Below are 18,320 nucleotides of genomic sequence, written 5' to 3' on the forward strand. Positions count from 1 at the left end.
TTCATTTTTGTGTTTTCGTTTTTCGCTTCCCTCCTTCCCAGAGCCGTAACTTTTTTATTTTACCGTCAATATGGCCATGTGAGGGCTTGTTTTTTGCATGCCGAGCTGACATTTTTAATGATACCACATTTGTGCAGATATGTTCTTTTGATCGCCCGTTATTGCATTTGAATGCAATGTCGCGGCGACCAAAAAAACGTAATTCTGGTGTTTCAAATTTTTTTCTCGCTACGCTGTTTAGTGATCAGGTTAATGCTTTTTTTTTTACTGATAGATCGGGCGATTCTGAACGCGGCGATACCAAATATGTGTAGGTTTGATTTTTTTTTTTAATTATATTTGGCATGGGGCGAAATGGGGGTTATTTAAACTTTCATATTTTTTTATTTTTTTTCATATTTTTAAAAACATTTTTTGTTTACTTTTGCCATGCCTCAATAGCCTCCATGGGAGGCTAGAAGCTGGCACCACTCGATCGGCTCTGCTACATAGCAGCGAACATCAGATCGCTGCTATGTAGCTGAATTGCAGGTGTGCTATGAGCACCGACCACAGGGGGGCGCTCACAGCAGGCCGGCATCAGTAACCATAGAGGTCTCAAGGACCTCTATGGTTACCATCCTGACGCATCGCCGACCCCCGATCATGTGACGGGGGTTGGTGATGCACTTCTTTTCCGGCCGCGCGACGGTTAAATGCCGCTGTCAGAGTTTGATAGCGGCATTTAACAGGTTAATAGCGGCGGGGGAATCGCGATTTCACCCGCCGCTATTGCGCGCACATGTCAGCTGTACAAAACAGCTGACATGTCTCGACTTTGATGTGGGCTCAACGCCGGAGCCCACATCAAAGGGGGAGACACGATATGAGCAGTACATGTACTGCTCATGTCATGAAGGGGTTTGGTGCAACGTTGGGAGTGAATTTTTAATTTGGCAAAAAAATAAAAAATTCTGTGATGTCACTACAGAGACACCAGTGACTAATCAGGACTTCACTGTCACACAATTGAAAACAGCTTCCTCATGTGTAATGTTTTCCTATTGGAGGAGGATAATGGACAGGACTGGTCACATGCAGTGTTTGATGATGGCTCTACTAATAAGTGCAGGAGGAGAACCTGCCATACCTATATAATCGTAAGTGCCATAAAAAAAAAAAAATAAAAGATTATTAAATAAAAGATTATTATTATTATTATTATTAAAATCACATCCAAAACAAAAAAAGATGAAGTGGACAACCCCCTTAAGAGGATAACAGCCTAGGCAATGAGAATAGAGATGACAATTTCTTACCCCATATTTACATTGACGAGATGTTGCTCCATACTGGAAACGGCACTGCTCATCGGCATCGTAGACTTGACCTGGAGCCACTGCAGGGTACACAAAGTCACGTTTTGGAGGTTCGTTGTCAAGACATGTTCCCCGGCCTGAACTGGTTAACACAGAACAGAATTAGGACTGATACACTTGGGATATTACTAATCAGACTTTTAGTAAAATGAAGCAATGACTACTTTCGGCACAACCATATGTAACCACACTGGAGAGTAAGTACAGTGTATAGAAGGAGGGTTTCCACCTGTATCACTGGACCGTGCTTTTCTCAGGATATCACCCGGTTTACATGTCGCTGTATAGGACACGATCCTAGTGTCATTACTTTGGCCAGATAATGCTACAATCCACATGTAGATATATCTGACAGTGAGAAAAATTGACCAACCTAATAACTTGTAAATTTCCCAAGAATCAAAGACAACCTCTCGGCAGAATTTTGTAATGTAAAGACATGGCTGTAATACTGATTACACCGATACCTTTGGTGAAGAAATCCACTTTTTGGTGGTTCTTTAATCATCATTTGAAGTTTTCTGCTAATTAGAGCTCGGTGCCCAGGGGTCGGACTGTACACTGAGTCTTCTCCTCCATCTGTGATTCCCCAGCCCTTGTGCCTGCATCCGGTCTGTGAATGACTTGCCTCCTCTGAAATCTTAGCAGTGACCTGCCATTCAAAAACTTGAGGCAGGCAGAGGGGAAGGGGAATCATTAACATAGAGGAGAAGACCTAAGTAGTAGAAAATTTCAAATGCTGATTACATAAAGTCACAAAGAAGATTTCTTCACCAAAGTATCAATCAGTATTACGACGACATTACAGCCATGCAGGGGCGGATCATAATGAGGTCAATCTGGGCGGTAGCCCAGGGCCCAGTGGTGTGGGGGGCCCTGGGCTACCGCTCATATTGAACGCCGCCATCAGGGCATTACTGCCCTGACTGGCGTATTGGCCCGGTGGGCAGAGGGGGCCCGCATCGGGCCCCATCTCATCTGTTCACCGGACCCCTACCAGCGCTGCGGCAATTTAACACTATTGACGTGTGGGCTCGCGCCTGCACGTCAATAGTTAACAGCCGCCAGCCAATCGAAGGCTGGCAGCTGATGTCAGCCGCAGCGCGCACATCGCCGGCGTCTGATGTCATTGTCAGTCGCCGGCGAGTGCACGCTTCAGCTGCGAGGAGGGAGCTTCGCCGCAGGAGTGCAGTCAGGTGAGAAGAACTTGTTTTTTTTTTTTTTAATTGAGAGCGGCAATCCGGGGGACCCGGGGCAGAGATGCTGGACACATTGGGGGCAGAGATGCTGGACACACTGGGGGCAGAGATGCTGGACACACTGCGGGCAGAGATGCTGGACACACTGCGGGCAGAGATGCTGGACACACTGCGGGCAGAGATGCTGGACACACTGCGGGCAGAGATGCTGGACACACTGCGGGCAGAGATGCTGGACACACTGCGGGCAGAGATGCTGGACACACTGCGGGCAGAGATGCTGGACACACTGCGGGCAGAGATGCTGGACACACTGCGGGCAGAGATGCTGGACACACTGCGGGCAGAGATGCTGGACACACTGCGGGCAGAGATGCTGGACACACTGCGGGCAGAGATGCTGGACACACTGCGGGCAGAGATGCTGGACACACTGCGGGCAGAGATGCTGGACACACTGCGGGCAGAGATGCTGGACACACTGCGGGCAGAGATGCTGGACACACTGCGGGCAGAGATGCTGGACACACTGCGGGCAGAGATGCTGGACACACTGCGGGCAGAGATGCTGGACACACTGCGGGCAGAGATGCTGGACACACTGCGGGCAGAGATGCTGGACACACTGCGGGCAGAGATGCTGGACACACTGCGGGCAGAGATGCTGGACACACTGCGGGCAGAGATGCTGGACACACTGCGGGCAGAGATGCTGGACACACTGCGGGCAGAGATGCTGGACACACTGCGGGCAGAGATGCTGGACACACTGCGGGCAGAGATGCTGGACACACTGCGGGCAGAGATGCTGGACACACTGCGGGCAGAGATGCTGGACACACTGCGGGCAGAGATGCTGGACACACTGCGGGCAGAGATGCTGGACACACTGCGGGCAGAGATGCTGGACACACTGCGGGCAGAGATGCTGGACACACTGCGGGCAGAGATGCTGGACACACTGCGGGCAGAGATGCTGGACACACTGCGGGCAGAGATGCTGGACACACTGCGGGCAGAGATGCTGGACACACTGCGGGCAGAGATGCTGGACACACTGCGGGCAGAGATGCTGGACACACTGCGGGCAGAGATGCTGGACACACTGCGGGCAGAGATGCTGGACACACTGCGGGCAGAGATGCTGGACACACTGCGGGCAGAGATGCTGGACACACTGCGGGCAGAGATGCTGGACACACTGCGGGCAGAGATGCTGGACACACTGCGGGCAGAGATGCTGGACACACTGCGGGCAGAGATGCTGGACACACTGCGGGCAGAGATGCTGGACACACTGCGGGCAGAGATGCTGGACACACTGCGGGCAGAGATGCTGGACACACTGCGGGCAGAGATGCTGGACACACTGCGGGCAGAGATGCTGGACACACTGCGGGCAGAGATGCTGGACACACTGCGGGCAGAGATGCTGGACACACTGCGGGCAGAGATGCTGGACACACTGCGGGCAGAGATGCTGGACACACTGCGGGCAGAGATGCTGGACACACTGCGGGCAGAGATGCTGGACACTGCGGGCAGAGATGCTGGACACACTGCGGGCAGAGATGCTGGACACTGCGGGCAGAGATGCTGGACACTGCGGGCAGAGATGCTGGACACTGCGGGCAGAGATGCTGGACACTGCGGGCAGAGATGCTGGACACTGCGGGCAGAGATGCTGGACACTGCGGGCAGAGATGCTGGACACTGCGGGCAGAGATGCTGGACACTGCGGGCAGAGATGCTGGACACTGCGGGCAGAGATGCTGGACGATGCGGGCAGAGATGCTGGACACTGCGAGCAGAGATGCTGGACACTGCGGGCAGAGATGCTGGACACTGCGGGCAGAGATGCTGGACACTGCGGGCAGAGATGCTGGACACATTGGGGGCAGAGATGCTGGACACATTGGGGGCAGAGATGTTGGACACATTGGGGGCAGAGATATTGGACACATTGGGGGCAGAGATATTGGACACATTGGAGGCAGAGATATTGGACGCATTGGGGGCAGAAATGATGGACACATTTGGGGCAGAGATGCTGGACACACTGGGGCAGGACTGGAGACAGATGGGGCAGGATGGGAGATATGGGCAGAATGTAGATACGGGGCATGATTGGAGAAATGGGGCAGAATTAGATACATGGGGCAGGATTGGAGACAGATCGTGCAGGGGTGTCCTTTTTGGAAGTGCATTTGGACAGCAAGGTGGATTGCTGTTAAGGGAACTAGAGAAAAAAAAAAATCTATAAATCTTCAGCTTAGCGAGTGTGAGCGAGCTGAGTGTGAGCTAAGTGTAAGTGTGAACGGCGGTAAGTGTGACTTGTGATTCAGTGACTTTGGAGTCAGGGAGTTTCCAAGGGAGGAATTACTGAATTACTGTCTGTTTTTTATTAATACTTTGTATTTATTTTTTATTTTATTTATTTAACTTTTCTGTCTGGTGCAATCCCCATTAGGAAATGTGATCCACTCTTGTTAATGCCATCCAGTGCACATCTTGCCACATGTATGAGGGGGGGATGGTAGAATGGAGCTGCAGGACGATGAAGTAGCAAGCTGGGTGACAGTTAGGAATCGGGGTAGAGGGAAGAGTGCCAGGGAGGCTAGTCCTGATCTGGCACACCCCAATAAGTTTGCTAAGTTGGCAGATGAGGGGGGTGCCAGTACAGGGGTAGCACTGCTGCAGAAGGGCATGTCCTCTGAAAGCCGGAGGAGTGACTGCTCCAGTAAGGAGGGAAATAGGAGAGCAGGGCAGGCCAGACAGGTGCTGGTAGTGGGGGACTTAATTATTAGGGGAACAGATAGGGCAATCTGTCAGAAAGACAGGGATCGTCGAACGGTGTGCTGCCTACCTGGCGCTTGAGTCTGACACATCGCTGATCGGGTGGACAGATTACTGGGAGGGGCTGGTGAGGAGCCAGCGGTCATGGTGCACATTGGCACTAATCACAAAGTTAGAGGTAGGTGGAAGGTCCTTAAAGATGATTTCAGGGAATTAGGCTGCAAGCTGAAAGCAAGGACCTCCAACGTGGTATTTTCCGAAATACTGCCTGTACCACGTGCCACGCCAGAGAGGCAACGGGAGATTAGGGAGGTTAATAAGTGGTTCAAGAATTGGTGTAGTAAGGAGGGGTTTGGGTTCCTGCAGAACTGGGCCGACTTCTCAGTTGGCTACAGGTTCCACGTTAGGGACGAGCTGCACCTCAATGGGGAGGGTGCAGCTGTGTTGAGGGAGAAAATGGCTAGAAGGTTGGAGGAGTGTTTAAACTAGGAATTGGGGGGGAGGGTATTCATTTTATAGGAGGGGAAGATAGTGCAGATAGAGACCTGGGAACAAATAAGGAAGTTGGGGGTGGCGGTGGCATGAGGAGTGGGGTTAGAACAGTTAATAATTTAAGAAAGAATAGAGATGCAGAGAGATACATAAAATGTATGTATACTAATGCCAGAAGCCTCGCCAACAAAATGGATGAATTAGAACTAATGTTGTTGGAGCATAATTATGACATGGTGGGGATATCTGAGACATGGCTGGATGAGAGCCATGACTGGGCTGTTAACTTGCAGGGCTATAGCCTCTTCAGAAATGACCATACAGATAAGCGAGGGGGTGGGGTGTGTCTATATGTAAAATCGTCCTTAAAACCCATCCTGCGTGATAATATAGGTGAATTTAATGAAAATGTAGAATCCCTGTGGGTGGAGATAAGGGGAGGGGGAAAAAATAATAAATTACTGATAGGGGTTTGTTATAAATCTCCAAAAATAATGGAAGCAATGGAGAATATCCTCGTAAAGTAAATAGATGAAGCTGCGACTCAAGGAGAAGTCATTATTATGGGGGACTTCAACTACCCTGAAATAGATTGGGGAACAGAATCCTGCAGTTCCAGCAAAGGTAATCGGTTTTTGACAACTATGAGAGACAATTACCTTTCACAACTGGTTCAGGACCCAACAAGAAGGGGGGCACTGCTAGATCTAATATTAACCAACAGGCCAGACCGCATATCAAATATAAGGGTTGGGGGTCAATTGGGAAATAGCGCTCACAAAATAATAAGTTTTCATGTATCCTTTAAAAAGATGTGTAATAGAGGGGCTACAAGGACACTAAACTTCAGGAGGGCAAATTTCCAACGGATAAGAGAGGATCTTGGTGCAATTAAATGGGACGATATCCTGAGACACAAAAATACACAAAGAAAATGGGAGACATTTATTAGCATCCTGGATAGGACCTGTGCACAGTATATACGGTATGGGAATAAACATACTAGAATTAGGAGGAAACCAATATGGCTAAATAGAGCTGTAAGGGGCGCAATAAGTGACAAAAAGAAAGCATTTAGAGAATTAAAGGAAGTAAGTAGTGAGGAGGCATTAAATAAATACAAAAAATTAAATAAATTCTGTAAAAAGCAAATCAAGGCAGCAAAGATTGAGACAGAGAGACTCATTGCCAGAGAGAGTAAAAATAATCCTAAAATATTCTTTAACTACATAAATAGTAAGAAACTAAAAAATGATAGTGTTGGCCCCCTTAAAAATAGTCTGGGTGAAATGGTGGATGAGGATGAGGACAAAGCCAATATGCTAAATGACTTTTTTTCATCAGTATTTACACAAGAAAATCCCATGGCAGACAAAATGACTAGTGATAAAAATTCCCCATTAAATGTCACCTGCTTAACCCAGCAGGAAGTGCGGCGGCGTCTAAAAATCACTAAAATTGACAAATCTCCGGGTCCGGATGGGATACTCCCTAGAGTACTGCAGGAATTAAGTACAGTCATTGATAGACCATTATTTTTAATCTTTAAAGACTCCATAATAACAGGGTCTGTACCACAGGACTGGCGTATAGCAAATGTGGTGCCAATATTCAAAAAGGGAACAAGAACTGAACTCGGAAACTATAGGCCAGTAAGCGTAACCTCTACTGTGGGTAAAATCCTGGAGGGCATTCTAAGGGATGATATACTGGAGTATCTGAATAGGAATAACCTCATGACCCAGTATCAGCACGGGTTTACTAGGGACCGTTCATGTCAGACTAATTTGATCAGTTTATATGAAGAGGTAAGTTCCGGACTGGACCAAAGGAACCCAGTAGATGTAGTGTATATGGACTTTTCAAAAGCTTTTGATACGGTGCCACACAAGGTTGATACATAAAATGAGAATAATGGGGATAGGGGAAAATATGTGCAAGTGGGTTGAGAGCTGGCTCAGGGATAGGAAACAAACGGTGGTTATTAATGGAGCACACTCAGACTGGGTAGCGGTTAGCAGTGGGGTACCACAGGGGTCAGTATTTGGCCCTCTTCTTTTTAACATATTTATTAATGACCTTGTAGGGGGCATTCAGAGTAGAATTTCAATATTTGCAGATGACACTAAACTCTGCAGGGTAATCAATACAGAGGAGGACAATTTTATATTACAGGATGATTTATGTAAACTAGAAGCTTGGGCTGATAAATGGCAAATGAGCTTTAATGGGGATAAATGTAAGGTCATGCACTTGGGTAGAAGTAATAAGATGTATAATTATGTGCTTAATTCTAAATCTCTGGGCAAAACCGTCAATGAAAAAGACCTGGGTGTATGAGTGGATGACAAACTCATATTCAGTGGCCAGTGTCAGGCAGCTGCTCCAAAGCAAATAAAATAATGGGATGCATTGAAAGAGGCATAGATGCTCATGAGGAGAATATAATTTTACCTCTATACAAGTCACTAGTTCGACCACACTTAAAATACTGTGCACAGTTCTGGTCTCCGGTGTATAAGAAAGACATAGCTGAACTAGAGCGGGTGCAGAGAAGAGCGACCAAGGTTGTTAGAGGACTGGGGGGTCTGCAATACCAAGATAGGTTATTACACTTGGGGCTATTTAGTTTGGAAAAACGAAGACTAAGGGGTGATCTTATGTTAATGTATAAATATATGAGGGGACGGTACAAAGACCTTTCTGATGATCTTTTTAATCATAGACCTGAAACCGGGACAAGGGGGCATCCTCTGCGTTTGGAGGAAAAAAGGTTTAAGCATAATAACAGACGCGGATTCTTTACTGTAAGAGCAGTGAGACTATGGAACTCTCTGCCGTATGATGTTGTAATGAGTGATTCATTACTTAAATTTAAGAGGGGACTGGATACCTTTCTGGAAAAGTATAATGTTACAGGGTATATACACTAGATTCCTTGATAGGGCGTTGATCCAGGGAACTAGTCTGATTGCCGTATGTGGAGTCGGGAAGGAATTTTTTTCCCCAATGTGGAGCTTACTCTTTGCCACATGGTTTTTTTTTGCCTTCCTCTGGATCAACATGTTAGGGCATGTTAGGTTAGGCTATGGGTTGAACTAGATGGACTTATAGTCTTCCTTCAACCTTAATAACTATGTAACTATGTAAGATGGATACGATGGAGACAGATGGGACAGGATGGCGAGATCATATGGCTGGAGCCAGGAATGAGATACACGGGGCCAGTATGGGGGATATTATTATTACCATAGGGGCTAATTAAGGGATATTATTACTGCAGTGATGTATTTATTTTATTTTTTGAGTATACTGTTTTAAAAGGTGGGGGGGGGCGGTCCTGTTACTGTGTAGAGTGACACTATGTTGCCTCTTTTTCTTCATGTGGTGTAATGTAGAAGTTGAGAAAAATTAAGTAATGTATTCTACAAGCGGAGCTTGAGATAACTGTGTTATTTCCTGCAGAGACGAGCCCTGGCTGGATGAAGTGATGGCGGTCTGTGCTGGATGAAAGATGAAGGACTTTACCTAGAGACGTCACTGGTGAGTCAGTGTGTTACCTATACACTGACACTGTACACTGTATACTATATACAGAGGTCCTGCATATAATGTCACCGGTGATCACTGTATTACCTCTACACAGACACTGCATACTAAATACAGATCTCCTGTGAATACTGGCACTTATGGTGATAGTATTGTGGGTTTTTTTTATTACTGATGAGTATTGCAGTATTAGGTCACTATGTGGTGGTAATATGTGGTCTGGTCATGGTGCGGTGGTATTTGTTCTTTGTATGTGATATTATTCGGTCACTGGTGGTAATATGTGGTCTGGTCATGGTGTTGTATTTGTTCCTTGTATGTGATAATATTGGTCATTTTAAAAATTGAAAAATAAATAAAAATATACCTAAATTGTATTGCATATTTTAACATATTTAATAGGTTACAATAGAGTAGGGCCCTTCCAAAAGTGTCTACCGTGTAATGGTAGCGGCTTGAAAAATCTTTTGGCCAAAACAAAAGCTGCTGGTTATATGTGTGATCTGGTGATGGGAACCGTTAATGTGTGATAGGTGAGAAGTGGAGTTTCACTCAGCAACTATTTTTCTGGAATAATCTGGTTCAGGTATATGATGACCCTGTTGCATGAACCCGTCACATGATGGGGGCCCACAGCGCCTGAACAGCCAAGGGCCCTGGCTACCCTTAATCCATCCCTGCAGCCATGTCTTTACATTACAAAATCGTACTGACAGGTTCTCTTTAAGTAACTACTCCCAATAGAAAAAAAAATGATCCACCACAGTGCAAGTACATAAAGTACCAAAGGTGTTATCCATAATCTCATATAGTAGGTGGGATCAAAGTGGCAATACCTGAATGGGTATGGAGGCTTAATCAGTTTTCTATTGCAAGGACACCTTTGTATAGGACATGGGTTTTTTTTTGCACTTCCGTCAAAATATCCTGAAACTGTATACACCCCTAAGGAAACCTTCCCGTAATAGACATTAAAACTATGGGTATTGGGGATTAATCGAAGTCTTGGATATGGTAGTGGGAGGTTCGGATTATTGAGGATGTTAATCTTAGGACATTAGCAGAACAGAGGGCACGGGTAGGGTGGTAGACAGACATGGGAGGAGATGTAGGGTGGTGCTAAACCATGGGGCGCTTTGTGGGTGAGAGTGATACATTTATATTGAGCTCTGGAGCGGATGGGTAACCAGTGCATTGACTGGCACAGGGTAGAGGCATCAGTGTAGCAGTTGGTGAGGAATATGATCCTGGCTGCAGCATACAAACACATCACGTATGATTTGCCTCCGATAATTGGAGGTAACTCGGCCATTCAAGTCTATGGGTAAGTGGAAAACATTGGACCACAGTATGAGGACACTTTTTTTCTCCACATCGGAGAAACCTTGATAAACACGATGATCATAATCGGATCCAGTTTCTCAGATGAGAGAAAATCAGTTGTGTGACCCTATCTGTACACTGAATCTTTTCATTAAAATAGGAAAAACCCCAACGCCCCTTTAACTCTAAAACACAAACATCTGTCCTTTTTTAATCAACATATGCTGGAGGGCATTTTGTTTTCTGCAATGTCTTTTGGAAAATGTAACAAAAAAAGGAATTTATAACAACTTTACCAAATTAAAAATAATTTTCACATGACATTCTTGTTTGCTTCACATCAGTTCCAAAAAAATCCATCCAATAATACACCTAAGTTGGCACAAACTAAATGCCAAGTCAAGAACATTGCTGAATGGCGTCCAGAAGTTGTGGTATGTTTTGCTGTGCCATGTCATTTGTTTACTGCCAAAAAGGTGCTAGCTAGATACACATGTCTAGACTGGGGAAAGTAGTCTCAACATGGACCACTAAGTCACTTGCTGGAACTAGACACCAACAGTCTCTGCCCAAGGCTCTGCTTCAAATATTAATTAAGACGAAAATCCCAAAATAAGATTCGGACTTTTAGAATCTACTGAATCACAAAATGCTTAGTTCATTCTTTGTTCCCAAAAATGTTTCCACATAAACTTGCATTTTCTTCTTGCTACCTCAACGTTTGCCAAAATAAATCTTACAGAACAAGCTACTTTCAAAATTTTAGGATTATCAGCCAAAAAATTAATCAGGCTTTGCCCTACAGTACAACTATATTTGTGGCATAATATTTTATTTGTAGAGAAAGATTCCCCAGAACCACATAAGCAATTATGTAGTGAAAAGACATAGAAAGATCAGACTTTTCATCTTCCTTGTTAATTGTCTTCCCTACAACGCTACAGGAAAATGAAACTGAATGGCCATGTGGTACACAAACATGTAGGAAAAGTACCGTCGTTTTAGCTGAGGCGCCCAGAAAACAAAATAATTGAGTAAGGCTACTTTCACACATTAGGTTTTCACCGTCAGGTTCAATCCGGCTAAATTTCAAAAAACCGGATCCGGCAAATGTTGCTGCTGGATCCGTTTTTTTTCCCCATAGACTTGTATTAGTGCCGGATTGCGCCGGATGACATTGCGTTTCGTCCAGTTTTTGCCGGCAAATTTGCCATCTCCGGTTTCTGGAAAAAACCGTCCATAGCAACGTTTTCGGTCTCCGACAAAAAAGCCGGAAGCACTGGATCCAGCGCTTCTGGCTGTTTGCTAGAATGGAAGCCTATGGGAGCCGGAAGGTGCCGGATCTGTAAAATGACGGATTCCTTTTTTTTTTTTTAAACTGCGCATGCTCCAAATTTTTTTTAATTCAATTATCTGGATATGCTAGCCGGATCCGTCAAAAAAACGGATCCGTTGCATCAGTTTTTCACAATCGGCACCGGATCCGTTTTTTACAACATTCGCCAGATTGCGCCTGATGCAAAAAACCTGATGTGTGAAAGTTGCCCTAAAAAGGCATCTGTCATTAAATTTCTCCTGTTGAATTCATGTGATTATTCCATTTTATACTAGGAGTGTTATTTCCTTTATATTTGTGAATTACATTTTTAAGGGCCTGCCTCATTAAAGGGATACTTTCAACATTATAAAGTATTGTGAAATATTGTCGATCAGTGTGAGTCAGACTGCTGGGGCTCAAACTATTTCAGGTCTTCTACGTCATTCAAATGGTCCATTTCGGTGCCTCGTACTTGATTGGTTGGGGACACAGCAGTTAGACACCTAATCACAAAGTTATCACCTATCCTATAGTTTTGTGATAACTTGTAATGTTGGCCACATGGCTTAATTATCTTAATAGCCCCCATACATTACATTTACTTTGGCTTAACCCTCCGATATTAATAGGTCTGGCTGTCTCTAGATTGATAATTGTTGGGGGAGAAAAGCATTTGGCATGTCTGATTCCAAGCAGCCGATCCTAATGTCCTCGAAGAGATAAGATACCATCAGAGAAATGTGTATGAGAGCTGGAAGAGATAGCTACTGGCTGAACGTTCGGACAACATATAAGTGGCTCTCCCACCCAGGACCCTCCCTCTATGATCCATAATGGGGGGCTATTGGTAGGGTTCTCCTGTTTTGGAAGACTCTAGGTGTGAACAATGACTACTAGTCCATTAGTGAGTGATAGCTACCGATATTAACATTACATTTGGAAATACAGCTGTTGTCTGGAGTTTCCGAAAATGGGACCTGCTGATTGTCCATGGTCAATATTCTGTAAGGGGATGTACTGTATCTCACTAGTGGTCTATGCATCTCAGACATTTATGGCATATTCAAAGGTGTCTCTGGGTGTTCTCTTATCAGTTTCCATATATCCCACAAAAGTGAATGTAAGGAAAAGTGGATATTGGCAGTCATTTATTCTCCGTCCAAGGCACGAGGGGTATGCCCATTCTAAGCATTAGTTTGAGTCCCAGAGACGAATAAAACATAAAAGTACTAGTATAGGAATACCCTTCTAAATATACAAGTGAATTAAAAGTGATACTCTATTACTGTAAAACTGTTCAATTAAATTCTAAAAGATAAGAGTTAAAAAAAAAAAAATCTACACAGAAAAGAAAACAGTACTCACTCTAGAAAGCTGGTGATGTATTCCCTGCTACATGCCGACCAGGAGAAAGGGTTTGTGTTTGACGTAATGTGAGCTGCCATTAACTTTGCTGCCTCGTGACCTTTGGTCCCACATGAGTTTCCAATTCCATCATGATTCATGCCAAAACTAGAATATATGAGAAAGAAAACATGTGGAGATAAGCTGGTGTACTGTATAAAAATGTATGACAATGCCATATCAAAAGGGCCTCAACTATACCCCAGATGCTGATTAAGTAATTATTTTCATCCCTTTTATGGTGCCAGTACACATTGTGGCAGATATGCGGTAACTACAAGTTGTATATATCTAATCAGGTACTTGCTATGGTTTTGCAGGAATGGCAATTAGCAGTAATCCAGGTAAAGGCCATCACAGCTCACACGCAACGTGTGGTACCTACAGGCAAAATTCAGACATCTGTGAGACATAGTTAGAGTATGGACCATGTTGTCAGGTCTGACCAAGGGTCTCCAGACCTGAACTCAAGAGCTTCATATATGCCTATGAGACTGTGAAGTTCCAGCCAGGAGACCAGCGACCAGACCGGACATCAGTCTTTACTCGGACCTGGGTTTCAGGGGCGTCTGAATTCAGCCTTAGATTGTAAGCATCGAGAAGCAGAATCATTAGTCCTTAAGAAGAAGCACAACATGGAGTCCCCATGATTTCATAGTACAAACTGTACCACCATACAGTGCCCCTGTACATCACCATAATATGGATATATTCTGTTCTACAATAAATGGATAGAGGGGAGAACAATATCACATTAATTTTCTTGTGTAAGATTGTGTTAACCTGAAACTTTAGTCTTACTGTGTACATAATAGATTACACACACACATTATATATATATGTGTGTGTGTGTGTGTGTGTGTGTGTGTGTGTGTGTGTGTATATATATATATATATGTGTATATATATATATATATGTGTGTGTGTGTGTGTGTGTGTGTGTGTGTGTATATGTGTATATATATATATATATATATATATATATATATATATATATATATATATATATATATATATATATATATATATATATACATACACACACACAAAAACATACACGGTGTATATCTATGTAAAACAAAAAACATGCAACCAACAAGAATAATAACGTCTCATGTTAATGGTTGTGTTGAAGCATCATACAACCTTTGATGATGGAATATATATGAGGACAAGTGTGTTATATCTATATATGTAATCGTCTAAGGGGCACTTCCGTCTGTTTGTCTGTCTGTCACAGAAATGCCACATTGCTGATTGGTCGCGGCCTCCGGCCGTGCACAGTCCGGCCATGAATTCGCACCTTCCTACTCCGTCAGTGCCCCCTCCATACTCCCCTCCCATCAGCGCTCACACAGGGTTAATGGCTGCGTTACACTGCGCTATGCCGCGGTGCAACACAGTCCGTTAACGCTGCTATTAACCCTGTGTGACCAACTTTTTACTATTGATGCTGCCTATGCAGCATCAATAGTAAAAAGATCTGATGTTAAAAATAATAAAAAAAATAACAAATCATTATATACTCACCTTCTGGCACCTTTCCCGCTCTTCGCGACGCTCCGGGCCATGCATTGCAGTCTCGCGAGACCGCTATATAATCTCGCGAGACCGCTACGTTATCTCGCGAGACCGCAATGCATTCTTGGGACCGGAGTGTCGCGAGGAGCATCGCTAAATGCCTCGCCTGGATCCTGGGACCGACAGAAGGTGAGTATAACACTATTTTTTATATTATTTATTTTTATTTTTTTAACAGGGATATGGTGCCCACATTGCTCTATACTACGTGGGCTGTGTTATATACTACGTCTCTGTGCTATATACTACGTCGGCTGTGTTATGTACTGCGTCTCTGAGCTATACAGGTCCTTCTCAAAAAATTAGCATATAGTGTTAAATTTCATTATTTACCATAATGTAATGATTACAATTAAACTTTCATATATTATAGATTCATTATCCACCAACTGAAATTTGTCAGGTCTTTTATTGTTTTAATACTGATGATTTTGGCATACAACTCCTGATAACCCAAAAAACCTGTCTCAATAAATTAGCATATTTCACCCATCCAATCAAATAAAAGTGTGTTTTAATAACAAACAAAAAAACCATCAAATAATAATGTTCAGTTATGCACTCAATACTTGGTCGGGAATCCTTTTGCAGAAATGACTGCTTCAATGTGGCGTGGCATGGAGGCAATCAGCCTGTGACACTGCTGAGATGTTATGGAGGCCCAGGATGCTTCAATAGCGGCCTTAAGCTCATCCAGAGTGTTGGGTCTTGCGTCTCTCAACTTTCTCTTCACAATATCCCACAGATTCTCTATGGGGTTCAGGTTAGGAGAGTTGGCAGGCCAATTGAGCACAGTAATACCATGGTCAGTAAACCATTTACCAGTGGTTTTGGCACTGTGAGCAGGTGCCAGGTCGTGCTGAAAAATGAAATCTTCATCTCCATAAAGCATTTCAGCCGATGGAAGCATGAAGTGCTCCAAAATCTCCTAATAGCTAGCTGCATTGACCCTGCCCTTGATGAAACACAGTGGACCAACACCAGCAGCTGACATGGCACCCCACACCATCACTGACTGTGGGTACTTGACACTGGACTTCAGGCATTTTGGCATTTCCTTCTCCCCAGTCTTCCTCCAGACTCTGGCACCTTGATTTCCGAATGACATGCAAAATTTGCTTTCATCAGAAAAAAGTACTTGGGACCACTTAGCAACAGTCCAGTGCTGCTTCTCTGTAGCTCAAAAGTGGCTTTACCTGGGGAATGCGGCACCTGTAGCCCATTTCCTGCACACGCCTGTGCACGGTGGCTCTGGATGTTTCCACACCAGACTCAGTCCACTGCTTCCTCAGGTTCCCCAAGGTCTGGAATCGGTCCTTCTCCACAATCTTCCTCAGGGTCCAGTCTCCTCTTCTCGTTGTACAGCGTTTTCTGCCACATTGTTTCCTTCCAACAGACTTACCATTGAGGTGCCTTGATACAGCACTCTGGGAACAGCCTATTTGTTGAGAAATTTCTTTCTGGGTCTTACACTCTTGCTTGAGGGTGTCAATGATGGCCTTCTTGACATCTGTCAGGTCGCTAGTCTTACCCATGATGGGGGTTTTGAGTAATGAACCAGGCAGGGAGTTTATAAAAGCCTCAGGTATCTTTTGCATGTGTTTAGAGTTGATTAGTTGATTCAGAAGATTAGGGTAATAGGTCGTTTAGAGAACCTTTTCTTGATATGCTAATTTATTGAGACAGGTTTTTTGGGTTATCAGGAGTTGTATGCCAAAATCATCAGTATTAAAACAATAAAAGACCTGACAAATTTCAGTTGGTGGATAATGAATCTATAATATATGAAAGTTTAATTGTAATCATTACATTATGGTAAATAATGAAATTTAACACTATATGCTAATTTTTTGAGAAGGACCTGTATACTACGTGAGCTGTACTATATATTACGTGGCTGTGCTATACACTGCGCGGGCTGTGCTATACACTGCGCGGGCTGTGCTATACACTGCGCGGGCTGTGCTATAAACTGCGCGGGCTGTGCTATACACTGCACGGGCTGTGCTATACACTGCGCGGGCTGTGCTATACAGTATGAGGGCTGTGCTATATACTACGTGGGCTGTGCTATATACTACGTGGGCTGTGCTATATGCCACGTGGGCTGTGCTATATGCCACGTGGGCTGTGCTATATGCCACGTGGGCTGAGCTTTATGCCACGTGGGCTGTGCGATATGCTATGTGGGCTATGCCATTTGCTACGTGGGCTGTGCTATATGCTACTTGGCTGTGGTATATTTCTCTGCTGTATCTGTGCATCATGAATCATGGTATGTGTTAAAGAGGGGGGCCCACTGAGACTCTTTTGCCCGGGGCCCTCAAAAACCTGGAGCCAGCCCTGGCTTCACTGATTGTTCGCAGCCGGCCAGGCATGACCAATCAGCGACAGGCGCAGTCTGGTCGCGAATTGGGGCGGAATTTGAACCACGCTTCGCTAATTGGTTGCGCCTGGCCGGCCGAATCCTGTGTATAAGTTGCATTATTCTGAAAACTTCATAAATAAAACTACATACATATTCTAGAATACCCGATGCGTTAGAATCGGGCCACCTAGTATAGTATATACGGTATATAGGTTTATTATTTTGATCATTTTTCTATATTAACAACTACAGGCATGAACATGCCCGCCAAAAATTGCCCATTATGGCTTTATTTTTCTTATCTTGCTAAAATACTGATATAATAGGTACACCTCCCAGTTATGGATACATTCACACTGCGGTGATATTGCAGTTGAAGAATATAAAATAATCATACCTCAAAAAAAAACAAAAAAAACAATTTTTTCTCTACCTAGAATTGTGGGAACAGTTTTGAATACAGTAGGATCAAATCAGCCTGGAGAAAAAATAATTTCGTCAAATCCACACCATAATTTTGGTGTAAAGGTGCAGCTTTGTATCTCACCATTGCCACCAATATCCATGTTGTGACCAGTGTATGTTTGGGAAGGACATTTACAGGTGCTTCTCACAAAATTAAAATATCAAAGAGTTATTTTATTTCAGTTCTTCAATACAAAAAGTGAAACTCATTATAGAAAGTCATTACAAACAGAGTGATCTATTTCAAGTGTTTATTTATGTTAATGTTGATGACTATGGCTTATAGCCAATGAAAACCCAAAAGCCATTATCTCAGTAAATTAGAATACTCCAACAAAATGGTGTGGCATGGAGGCGATCAGGCTGTGGCACTGCTGAGGTGTTATGGAAGCCCAGGTTGCTTTGATAGCAGCCTTCAGCTCCTCTGCATTGCTGGGTCTGGTGTCTCTCATCATGTGTATGAAGAT

The 18,320-nt window shown here is 44.2% G+C and overlaps 1 protein-coding gene across 1 annotated transcript in view; it reads right to left on the bottom strand.

Annotated features, from left to right (window-relative positions):
* The window catches only part of ADAMTS6 (ADAM metallopeptidase with thrombospondin type 1 motif 6), a 400,079-nt gene that overhangs the window by 165,504 nt on the left and 216,255 nt on the right, over positions 1-18,320 (bottom strand). Inside the window, exons 10-11 of the mRNA XM_069749400.1 lie at positions 13,401-13,547; positions 1,299-1,440 (exon numbers count right to left, since the gene is read on the bottom strand). Of these exons, the coding sequence (XP_069605501.1) occupies positions 1,299-1,440; positions 13,401-13,547 (289 nt within the window). The remainder of the gene's footprint in view (positions 1-1,298; positions 1,441-13,400; positions 13,548-18,320) is intronic.

Source organism: Ranitomeya imitator, chromosome 1 (genome assembly GCF_032444005.1).
Source record: "Ranitomeya imitator isolate aRanImi1 chromosome 1, aRanImi1.pri, whole genome shotgun sequence".
Lineage (NCBI taxonomy): Eukaryota > Metazoa > Chordata > Amphibia > Anura > Dendrobatidae > Ranitomeya > Ranitomeya imitator.